Source organism: Oncorhynchus keta, chromosome 7, assembly GCF_023373465.1.
Source record: "Oncorhynchus keta strain PuntledgeMale-10-30-2019 chromosome 7, Oket_V2, whole genome shotgun sequence".
NCBI classification, from domain to species: Eukaryota; Metazoa; Chordata; class Actinopteri; order Salmoniformes; family Salmonidae; genus Oncorhynchus; species Oncorhynchus keta.
The window spans coordinates 1,622,579-1,634,930 of record NC_068427.1 but is presented as its reverse complement, the minus strand read 5'-3'; the positions used below and the strand labels follow the sequence as shown (position 1 = coordinate 1,634,930).

The window sequence follows — 12,352 nt, the reverse complement described above, 5'->3', positions numbered from 1 at the left end:
TTGTCAACCGTGATGGCGAGATCATGGAAAGGGCAGTCCTTCCCGGGAGGAAGAGCAGCTCCGTCTTGCCGAGGTTCAGCTTGAGGTGGTGATCCGTCATCCACACTGATATGTCTGCCAGACATGCAGAGATGCGATTCACCACCTGGTCATCAGAAGGAGGAAAGGAGAAGATTAATTGTGTGTCGTCTGCATAGCAATGATAGGAGAGACCATGTGAGGTTATGACAGAGCCAAGTGACTTGGTGTATAGCGAGAATAGGAGAGGGCCTAGAACAGAGCCCTGGGGGACACCAGTGGTGAGAGCGCGTGGTGAGGAGACAGATTCTCGCCACGCCACCTGGTAGGAGCGACCTGTCAGGTAGGACGCAATCCAAGCGTGGGCCGCGCCGGAGATGCCCAACTCGGAGAGGGTGGAGAGGAGGATCTGATGGTTCACAGTATCGAAGGCAGCCGATAGGTCTAGAAGGATGAGAGCAGAGGAGAGAGAGTTAGCTTTAGCGGTGCGGAGCGCCTCCGTGATACAGAGAAGAGCAGTCTCAGTTGAATGACTAGTCTTGAAACCTGACTGATTTGGATCAAGAAGGTCATTCTGAGAGAGATAGCGGGAGAGCTGGCCAAGGACGGCACGTTCAAGAGTTTTGGAGAGAAAAGAAAGAAGGGATACTGGTCTGTAGTTGTTGACATCGGAGGGATCGAGTGTAGGTTTTTTCAGAAGGGGTGCAACTCTCGCTCTCTTGAAGACGGAAGGGACGTAGCCAGCGGTCAGGGATGAGTTGATGAGCGAGGTGAGGTAAGGGAGAAGGTCTCCGGAAATGGTCTGGAGAAGAGAGGAGGGGATAGGGTCGGCGGGCAGGTTGTTGGGCGGCCGGCCGTCACAAGACGCGAGATTTCATCTGGAGAGAGAGGGGAGAAAGAGGTCAGAGCACCGGGTAGGGCAGTGTGAGCAGAACCAGCGGTGTCGTTTGACTTAACAAACGAGGATCGGATGTCGTCGACCTTCTTTTCAAAATGGTTGACGAAGTCATTTGCAGAGAGAGGGAGGAGGGGGGGAGGAGGATTCAGGAGGGAGGAGAAGGTGGCAAAGAGCTTCCTAGGGTTAGAGGCAGATGCTTGGAATTTAGAGTGGTAGAAAGTGGCTTTAGCAGCAGAGACAGAGGAGGAAAATGTAGAGAGGAGGGAGCGAAAGGATGCCAGGTCCGCAGGGAGGCGAGTTTTCCTCCATTTCCGCTCGGCTGCCCGGAGCCCTGTTCTGTGAGCTCGCAATGAGTCGTCGAGCCACGGAGCGGGAGGGGAGGACCGAGCCGGCCTGGAAGATAGGGGACATAGAGAGTCAAAGGATGCAGAAAGGGAGGAGAGGAGGGTTGAGGAGGCAGAATCAGGAGATAGGTTGGAGAAGGTTTGAGCAGAGGGAAGAGATGATAGGATGGAAGAGGAGAGAGTAGCGGGGGAGGGAGAGCGAAGGTTGGGACGGCGCGATACCATCCGAGTAGGGGCAGTGTGGGAAGTGTTGGATGAGAGCGAGAGGGAAAAGGATACAAGATGATAAATCATCATACAGAATGAATGGGGAAATGATTCACCCCTAATATAAAACCTGTAAGTATAGAGGCTAAATAATAACACATAGTAGGACAATTTCTACAATGCCGTTCATCTGTCCTCTCAGTGCAGCACAGAAATGCCCTTATCCAGATGTTGTGACAAAGGCATATCTAACAGACCAGCTAAACTTTCTTTGTTGTTACTTTCAAGGTTGGATCTAACATGCAGTACCTCCAGCATACAGAGGCAGGAACAATTCATCCGCCAGCTCGGGAACAAGTGTATTTGTGTATTTGTATTGTTTTCACTTTTATTTTACCTCTCTTGTGTTAGCAATAGCGAGAGTACAGGGTCAAGTAATATAGAGTCTTTATGGATGTGTTATGAATAACCAAAGGTGTCTCACTTCAAATGAAGTATTACAGGACACGACATGAAGTCGCACTGCCGATTTATGAAAGTTATCTCATGATCCACAGGTTACTGTAGGGTGTGAGGGGAATTTAGATGAGTCAATGGACCAGCAATGTCAGAGCCAATATGATTTGGAGTCGTCGAACCAGAGACTACCTAGCCACCAGGTATTCTGTTCCCGTGCTGGTGACCAGGGCTCGATTACAACCTGCTACAATCTTCCAGCAGGGTGTATGACAAGTTTATAGACGTTTTGTGATGGTTCAATTTAATAGGATTTATAAAGCCTTAGTAAAGCCATGCTTTTGTCACTCTTTAAGAAGCACAGGATTATGTCATATACAACATAGGGATTGGTAATGATGCCACACAGTTATGCCACATTTATGAACAGTGGTGTAAAGTACCTCAGTAAAAATACTAGTATTACTTAAGTAGTTTTTTGGGGTATCTATACTTTATTATTGATATTTTTTTTACCACTTTTACTTTTACTTCACTACATTCCTAAAGAAAAGAATGTACTTTTTACTCCATACATTTTCCATGACACCCAAAAGTACGCACAATTGGCCCATTGTAGCTCGGGTTAGGGGAGGGTTTGGCCGGAGGAGCTTTACTTGGCTCATCGCGCTCTAGCGACTCCTTGTGATGGGCTGGGTGCCTGCAGGCAAAGATATTATCTGTGAGTGCCACAGAACTGATGCTACAGGCGAAACCAAGATGAAATTTCAAACAGGAAATACCCCAGATTTTGAATGCGATTTGTTCCAATGTCTCCTTATATGGCTGAGAATGCGCAAGGAATGAGCCTACACTTTCTGTCGTTTCCCCAAGCTGTCTGCAGCATTGTGATGTATTTGTAGGCATATCATTGGAAGATTGACCATAAAAGACTACATTTACCAGGTGCCCCACTTGGTGTCCCCCGTTGCAATTCTTGCGCAATCTCCAGCTGCGTGCATTTTACCATTTGCTTCAGAGGAGAAACCAAACTGCCACGAATGACTTATCATCGAATAGATATGTGAAAAACACCTTGAGGATTGATTCTAAACAACGTTTGCCATGTTTCTGTCGATATTATGGAGTTAATTTGGAAAAAAGTTTGCCGTTGTAATGACTGAATTTTCTTTTTTTTTTCTTAGCCAAACGTGATGAACAAAACGGAGTGATTTCTCCTACACAAATAATATTTTTGGAAAAACTGAACATTTGCTATCTAACGTGAGTCTCCTCATTGAAAACATCCGAAGTTCTTCAAAGGTAAATTATTTTATTTGAATGCTTTTCTTGTTTTTGTGAAAATGTTGCCTGCTGAATGCTCGGCTTAATGCTATGCTAGCTATCAATACTCTTACACAAATGCTTGTGGAGCTATGGTTGAAAAGCGTATTTTGAAAATCTGAGATGACAGTGTTGTTAACAAAAGGCTAAGCTTGTGAGCCAATATATTTATTTCATTTAATTTGCGATTTTCATGAATAGTTAACGTTGCGTTATGGTAATGAACTTGAGGCTATAATTACGCTCCCGGATACGGGATTGCTCGACGCAACAGGTTAAGTAGCCGGTGTTAAGAAGCGCGGTTTGGTGGGTCATGTTTCGGAGGATGCATGACTCGACCTTCGCCTCCCGAGAATGGTGCCATCTGGTTTGCTTAATATACGGAATTTTAAATGATTTATACTTTTACTTTTGATACTTAAGTATATTTAAAACCAAATACTTTTTCTCAAGTACTATTTTACTGGATGACTTTCAATTTTACTTTTATATTAAGGTATCTTTACTTTTACTCAAGTTTGGCAATGGGGTACTTTTTACACCACTGTTTATGAACTCTTTATTTGGCATGACATAGAGTAATAGATTATTTGTGACACATCTGTGTAGTGTTTATGAACACGTTATGAAAGCTTTATAAACTAATTTGAAACATAATTTGGAGTATCAAGTCATTGTTTATGTACCTTCTCAGCAGTTACCAGCAGGGTACCTAGATTCTGGTTATCAAACGAGTTATCTATAGAGTATATATATGGCATGAGTGTGCAATTTCATAAAGGGTTACAATGATATACACCTTAAACCAAAGGATGTCGGGAATGGGCTTGCCCTCCACAACCACAGCCAAGCAAGGTGTCTCCCCCATGTGTACATCCACATCCTCCATGATGGACTCAAAGGTTGGTGGTGCTACAGAGAGAACATGAAAATGTGTTAGATACTGTTGTCACATTATTCAGTATGCCGATACTCAAAGTATCATGGCAAGGAAACAAAACATGAAGCAGACAACATTTCCTGACGATGGCATTTTGAAAAAGTAGCTAACTTCTTATTAGCCATTACTATAGTGGATGAGAAGAATTTCCACTCCCAAACAATGCAAAGCGCTTTGAGCAGCTGCAAAGAGAGACACATACTGTAAATTCAAACCATTATCATAATCTGTCATTATTGCACTCACCTGCCATTTCCACACTAAAGATGCAGGAGTCGACGCCAAACTTGTTGGAGGCAACACACATCAGTTGACCCACATCGCCACTCTTCACCCTCATGATCTTCAGAGAGTGCTGGTCATCATCAGGCATACTCATCTCATACAGCCCAGGTTTGATTGCAAGGACCACTCCACTCCTAATCGCAGAGAACAATAAGGCAGCTTAGATACCACATTGTCGTGGTGATGTTACATTTTAGGGGTAAGAACTTTTGTTGTGTGTCTGTTTCACACATCTTATATTTTTATCCTACAGTACTTGGTATTAAAATGGCATTCTTGCAAACTGGCATATTTGTAAACTCAATTGTTGTGAAGCAAAAGAGAAGGCCAGAGAACGGGCATGGTGCTTTTCAAATACAGTTAAGAACAATATGGCCAATTGATTGAGGGCAACAGTGGGTTGGAGTATGGTGCTGGTTGCTGGCAATATGAAGGTTGTGAGTTTGATTCCCACATGGGCCACATACACTGAGTGTACAAAACAAGGACATGTGATGGAAAATGTTATGTTTGTGCTTTTCTAATAACCAATTTCTGTGTTCTATGTTTCTGCTTTTCTAATAATCAATTTCTTTGTTCATGCAAGTGACTGACTGAATCCTCACTATCAGTATCTGCAATTTGGCAGTACGCCCATAACCTTGTTTTGAGAACGAAAGGATATTTAAAAAGGAAGCTCCCACCAAAGTGTATCTCTTTCCTTGTGAATTGGCTGATGTATTTTATAAATTCAGCATATTACATATTCATCTTAAAATAATAGACAGTGTGAAGTAGAAACTGAATATCCAACAGAAATTAGTAACATTGTCAGGGTAGACTAAATTAAGGGATCTCCCAAATTAAGGATTGCCTGACCATTTTGTTTGTTTTTACCAAATGAATATTTGTTATTGGTGTTAATACTGATTTATTGTGTGGGGTCTTTTTATTTTGGTTTAGTGGGTTTTTCATTGGTAAGAAAGGATGCACCTTAACCTCTTGACGCTAGGGGGCACTATTTTTATGTTTCGAACGTTCCCAATGTAAACGGCCTATTTCTCAGGCCCATATGCTAGAATATGCATATAATTGACAGATTAGGATAGAAAACACTCTAAAGTTTCCAAACTGTCAAAATATTGTCTGTGAGTATAACAGAACTGATATTGCAGGCGAAACCTGAGGAAAATCAAACCAGAAAGTGGCTTCTATTTTGGCTCCATGTTCCATTTATAGGGATATCAACCAGATTCATTTTCCTATTGCTTCCTCAAAGTGTCAACAGTCTTTAGACATAGTTTCAGGCTTTTATTTTGAAAAATGAGCGAGAAAGATAACATCGTGTCAGGTGTTCGCATGAGTTTTGCTCACGCAACAGAGTTTGGGCAGCCATTGCCTCTCCCCTCTCCTACTGATAAAGACAGTTGCGGTTGATATATTATCGATTATATATTTAAACGTTTGACATGTTTCTGTGGACATTACGGATATTATCTGGAATTTTCGTCTGCGTTGTCATGACCGCTCTTTCATGTGGATTTCTGAACATAACACGTCAAACAAACTGAGGTTTTTTGGATATAAAAATAATCTTTATGGAACAAATGGAACATTTATTGTGTAAATGGGAGTCTCGTGAGTGAAAACATCCCAAGATCATCAAAGGTAAACGATTAATTGAATTACTTTTCTGATTTCGTGACCAAGCTACTTGATGCTAAGTGTACATAATGTTTTGTCGAGCGATCGATAAACTTACACAAACGCTTGGCTTCGCTGTAAAGCATATTTTCAAAATCTGACACGACAGGTGGATTAACAAAAGGCTAAGCTGTGTTTTGCAATATTGCACTTATGATTTGATGAAAATAAATATTTTTACTAATATTATTTGAATGTGGCGCTATAATATTCAGCGGTTGTTGATGAGAATTATCCCGCTACAGAGATGGATAGCGTCAAGAAGTTAAAGGGCACACAAATTGTGAAGTGTCTGTTGTCAAGGTTTTGGTTGCACACATGTAAATTATATTGACAAGAAATGTATTGAAACCCCCAATGTAAACCTGTCGCACAAAATGTTTGACATTTTTTAAATATCTTTAAATAATGTCTGAGGTACAGGGAAAGAAACACTCACTCAACCTCTCTGCGCACGGAACCAGGTAGCGGGATGAAATTCGACAACATACGGTGATTGCTACATAAATAGTCATATTAAACATTCATGAAAATACAAGTGTCTCACATTTCGAAAGCCTAGAATCTTGCTAATCCAACTGCGCTGTCAGATTTAAAAAAGGATTTCTGCGAAAGAATACGATTGCGATTATCTGAGGATAGAGCCTCATTAAAAACAACTATTTCAACCAGCACAGGCGTAACAAAATCACAAACTGCAATAAAATAAATAGTTTACCTTTGACGATCTTCCTCTGTTCGCAATCCCAATGCTCATTGTTACACAATGAATGGTCTTTTGTTTGATAAAATCCATTTTTATAGCCTAACACAAAACATTTTGTGAACCTCTTCTGTCGTGAATTCCGTCTCATTCCATTTTCGACGACACACAAGAAGTAAATACACACACAAAACGTGACTTTTACAGTCATGTTTGGTTTCATTGCAACTGGTTTGTTTGTAACGCAACCAAACATGATGGGTCATTTCGCGGGACGTATTAACTGAAAGAAACCGATTTGAAGACAACAAGTAATGACATCATTGTGCACCAATGATTTGCCCTCTGTTTCTTTGATTGACTGTATTTTAACCCAATGACCACTGATCGTCTTGAAATCTAGCTGGGTAGATAGCCAATGAGCAGAGGTAAACGGCAATATGCAATGTTTATGTGTTGGAAGATCAACCCATGGAGTAAACTCCGGCGTAAAGAGGGTCATTCGCCATTGAAGTTTCATACCGGAAGGAGCAATGCATGTTGCGCACAGCATTGTTTTGGTAAAGCGCATATTCAGCTGTTTATACACTGCTCAAAAAAATAAAGGGAAAACTTAAACAACACAATGTAACTCCAAGTCAATCACACTTCTGTGAAATCAAACTGTCCACTTAGGAAGCAACACTGATTGACAATAAATTTCACATGCTGTTGTGCAAATGGAATAGACAACAGGTGGAAATGATAGGCAATTAGCAAGACACCCCCAATAAAGGAGTGGTTCTGCAGGTGGTGACCACGGACCAATTCTCAGTTCCTATGCTACCTGGCTGATGTTTTGGTCACTTTTGAATGCTGGCGGTGCTTTCACTCTAGTGGTAGCATGAGACAGAGTCTACAACCCACACAAGTGGCTCAGGTAGTGCAGCTCATCCAGGATGGCACATCAATGCGAGCTGTGGCAAGAAGGTTTGCTGTGTCTGTCAGCGTAGTGTCCAGAGCATGGAGGCGCTACCAGGAGACAGGCCAGTACATCAGGAGACGTGGAGGAGGCCGTAGGAGGGCAACAACCCAGCAGCAGGACCCCAGACCTGAATCCAATTGAGCACATCTGGGACATCATGTCTCGCTCCATCCACCAACGCCACATTGCACCACAGACTGTCCAGGAGTTGGCGGATGCTTTAGTCCAGGTCTGGGAGGAGATCCCAGGGAAATTATAATGAGTAAATAGGACACGCCTAAGTGTCGTTAATGTCTCTTGGGCGGTCTTTGCCGCCCTCTGGTGACAAGTGGAACCAACACAACCAGTGTTGTTTTTTTGGGGGGGATGCATGAATCACAATGTGAGTCATATGTCCAAAGGGGGAAATACCAGTCCCCTGGGGCCCTTTGGTAAATATGCAAATAGATTTTCTTAAAACCTCTTGTAACTACCCATCCCGGATCCGGGAGAATTGTCATACTAGAAAATATTCATATTCATTAAGTGAAATATATTCAAACACAGCTTAGCCTTTTGTTAATCACCCTGTCATCTCAGATTTTGAAAATATGCTTTACAGCCAAAGCAAGACACGCATTTGTGTAAGTTTATCGATAGCCTAGCATAGCATTATGCCTAGCTAGCAATGAGAACTCACTGAACAGACAGAGACCTCAAAAAACTAAATTCTGAACGGTTAGTCCTCTGGGTTTTACCTGCTACATAAGTTATGTTATACTCACAGACATGATTCAAACAGTTTTATAAACTTCAGAGTGTTTTCTATCCAAATCCACTAATAATATGCATATATTATATTCTTGGCATGAGTAGCATGAAGTTGAAATTGGGCATGATATTTATCCAAAAGTGAAAATGCTGCCCCCTATACTTTGAGAAGTTAACCTGTCTCCTTACCTTCATCTACACTGATTGAAGTGGCTTTGACAAGTGACATCAATAAGAGATCATAGCTTTCACCTGGATTCATCTGGTCAGTCTATGTCATGGAAAGAGCAGGTGTCCTTAATTGTTGTACCCTCAGTGTATACTAAATATGCGTTAAATTGTACCTTCAAATTTAAAGCATCTGCTTAAAATAACCATGTTAATACATTCTTGTTAGTGTTTCAGCTGTAGTGATACAGTGTGTGACTTGCCTCTTCCAGATAACTGAAGCGTTGACGTGGTTCAGAGTGATGGTGATGCTGAATGACAGGTTCTCCTGGACATAGACTATGTCTGGCTTATCAATGATCACCGGACCCTCCTGAAGATATGGACCTTGGAAGAAATTCTAAATTAAAATCTCTTTAAAGGGATAGTTCATCACATTTTCAAAACTACATATTTGTTATAAGCCATGCTTACATGTTGTTATTAAACCAGCCCTTGCCACAAACCATTAATATAGGCATCATGTCATCAATTCATGTTGCCCTCATTTGATGGCTCATACCTCTGTTGACAAGTTGCACTGGTTCTGTGGACGGAGAGGGTTTGCTAAAGGCCTTGGTGGTGATTGACAGGACCCTGAAGGCATAGCAGACTCCTTTGGAGCAGCTGGTCACTGTATAGCAAGGGTCTTTCAGACTGGACACTATGATGGTCCACTGGATCGAGCCCAGTGCTTGTTGTTGGATGGCATACATCAACGTGTTGGGATCTGCAATGGCAAAAATAAATGTTTGATACGTGTGAATACATGTAGACAGATGATAACCTTGACCTGTTGGAATGGCATTCAAACAGAATGAACTTGAACATATACTACACTGAAGAAAAATATAAATGCAACATGCAACAATTTCAAAGAACAGTTCATATAAGGAAATCAGTCCATTTAAATTATGTCAGAAGGGCCTAATCTATAGATTTCACATTACTGGAAATATAGATAAGTATCTGTTGGTCACAGATACATTAAAAAAAAGAAAGAGGTGTGGATCAGAAAACCAGTCAGTATCTGGTGTGACCACCATTTTCCCCATGCAGAGCCACACATCTCCGCATAGAGTTGATCAGGCTGTTGATTGTGGCCTGTGGCCGGTGGAATGTTGTCTCACTCCTCTTCAATGGCTGTGTGAAGTTGCTGGATATTGTCAGGAACTGGAAAACGCTGTCGTACATGTCAATCTAGAGCATCCCAAACATGCTCAGTGGGTGACATGTCTGGTGAGTATGCAGGCCATGGAAGAACTGGGACATTTTCAGCTTCCAGGAATTATGTACAGATCCTTGCGACGTGCCCGTGCATTATCATACTGGAACATGAAGTGATGGTGGCAGATGAATGGCACAACAATGGGCGTCAGGATCTCAGCATGTGCATTCTCTGCATTCTAATTGCCATCGATAAAGTGCATTTGTGTTGCCATCGATAAAGTGCATTTGTGTTCATTGTCTGTAGCTTATGCCTGCCCATACCATAACCCCAACTCCACCATCGGGCAAATCAGCATCCTGCTCGCCCACACGTCTGCCCGGTACAGTTGAAACCGGGATTCATCCTTGCAGAGCACACTTCTCCAGTGTGTCAGTGGGCATCGAAGATGAGTCTTTGCCCACTGAAGCCGGTTACGACGCCGAACTGCAGTTAGGTCAAGACCCTGGTCAGGATGAACAAGAAGATGAACTTCCCTGAGATGGTTTCTGAAAGTTTGTGCAGAAATTCTTTGTTTGTGTGTATGGAACATTTCTGGGATCACATTTATTTCAGCTCATGAAACATGGGACCAACACTAAATGTTGTGTTTATATTTTAGTTCAGTATAGAGCTTATCCTGTACTATGAAAATGGCTATGATATACCTCCAGCCTCATCTTACTCAATATTCTTAATCAATAAATGATTCACCCTGGTGCCATATCCTTTGATGATAAACTTGGTAATACCAAATACAGTAAAGATATACAGTGGGGCAAAAAAGTATTTAGTCAGCCACCAATTGTGCAAGTTCTCCCACTTAAAAATATAATAGAGGCCTGTGAAGACTTACAGAAAACGTTTCACCTCTGTCATTGCCAACAAAGGGTATATAACAAAGTATTGAGATAAACTTTTGTTATTGACCAAATACTTAATTTTCCACAATAATTTGCAAATTAATTAATTAAAAATCCGAAAATGTAATTTTCGGGATTTTTTTTCTCATCTTGTCTGTCATAGTTGAAGTGTACCTATGATGAAAATTACAGGCCTCTCTTTTTAAGTGGGAGAACTTGCACAATTGGTGGCTGACTAAATACTTTTTTGCCCCACTGTACATCATTCTTTACTTCATTTTTATTTTTCATCGGGTGATGTTACAACTGTCTAGCAGCTAGCTTTTGAAATACATGGAACCATGGTTCCACAATCCACATTATAATGAAAGATAGAAATGCTAATGAAATGAAAATTACCAATAGAGGGATCCAGCCTACGGGGTTTCTTCCAGCTCAGGGTGATAGTCTTGCCAGTAACCACCTCTATTACTGGGGGCCCATCTGGAGGGTCTGGAAGAACATCTGAAAAGAACCAAACAGTAAGTGTTTAACTTCTTCGATGTAGGGGGCGCTCTTTTAATTTATGGATAAAAAAACGTTCCCGTTTTAAACAAGATATTTTGTCACGAAAAGATGCTCGACTATGTATATAATTGACAGCTTTGGAAAGAAAACACTCTGACGTTTCCAAATCTGCAATGATATTATCTGTGAGTGCCACAGAACTGATGCTACAGGCGAAACCAAGATGAAATTTCAAACAGGAAATGCCCCAGATTTTGAATGCACTTTGTTCCAATGTCTCCTTATATGGCTGTGAATGCGCAAGGAATGAGTCTACACTTTCTGTCATTTCCCCAAGGTATCTGCAGCATTGTGACATATTTGTAGGCATATCATTGGAAGATTGACCATAAGAGAATACATTTACCAGGTGCCCCGCTTGGTGTCCTCCGTTGCAATCTCCAGCTGCGTGTATTTTACCATTTGCTTCAGAGGAGAAACCAAACTGCCACGAATGACTTATCATCGAATAGATATGTGAAAAACACCTTGAGGATTGATTCTAAACAACGTTTGCCATGTTTCTGTCGATATTATGGAGTTAATTTGGAAAAAAGTTTGGCGTTGTAATGACTGAATTTTCTTTTTTTTTTTCTTAGCCAAACGTGATGAACAAAACGGAGCGATTTCTCCTACACAAATAATCTTTTTGGAAAAACTGAACAATTGCTATCTAACTGAGAGTCTCCTCATTGAAAACATCCAAAGTTCTTCAAAGGTAAATAATTTTATTTGAATGCTTTTCTTGTTTTTGTGAAAATGTTGCCTGCTGAATGCTGAATGCTAGGCTTAATGCTATGATAGCTATCAATACTCTTAGACAAATGCTTGTGTAGCTATGGTTGAAAAGCATATTTTGTAAATCTGAGATGACATTGTTGTTAACAAAAGGCTAAGCTTGTGAGCCAATATATTTATTTCATTTCATTTGCGATTTTCATGAATAGTTAACGTTGCG

General features: G+C 41.2%; 1 protein-coding gene across 4 annotated transcripts in view; it reads right to left on the bottom strand.

Annotated features, from left to right (window-relative positions):
- LOC118385783 (striated muscle preferentially expressed protein kinase-like) overlaps positions 1 to 12,352 on the bottom strand; it is a 101,366-nt gene that overhangs the window by 38,908 nt on the left and 50,106 nt on the right. For all 4 annotated transcript variants that reach the window (XM_052521837.1, XM_052521838.1, XM_035772960.2 and 1 more), the window contains 5 exons: positions 11,248 to 11,352; positions 9,302 to 9,508; positions 9,003 to 9,126; positions 4,433 to 4,605; positions 4,046 to 4,158 (listed from right to left, as the gene is read on the bottom strand). In XM_052521837.1, the coding sequence (XP_052377797.1) occupies positions 4,046 to 4,158; positions 4,433 to 4,605; positions 9,003 to 9,126; positions 9,302 to 9,508; positions 11,248 to 11,352 (722 nt within the window). The remainder of the gene's footprint in view (positions 1 to 4,045; positions 4,159 to 4,432; positions 4,606 to 9,002; positions 9,127 to 9,301; positions 9,509 to 11,247; positions 11,353 to 12,352) is intronic.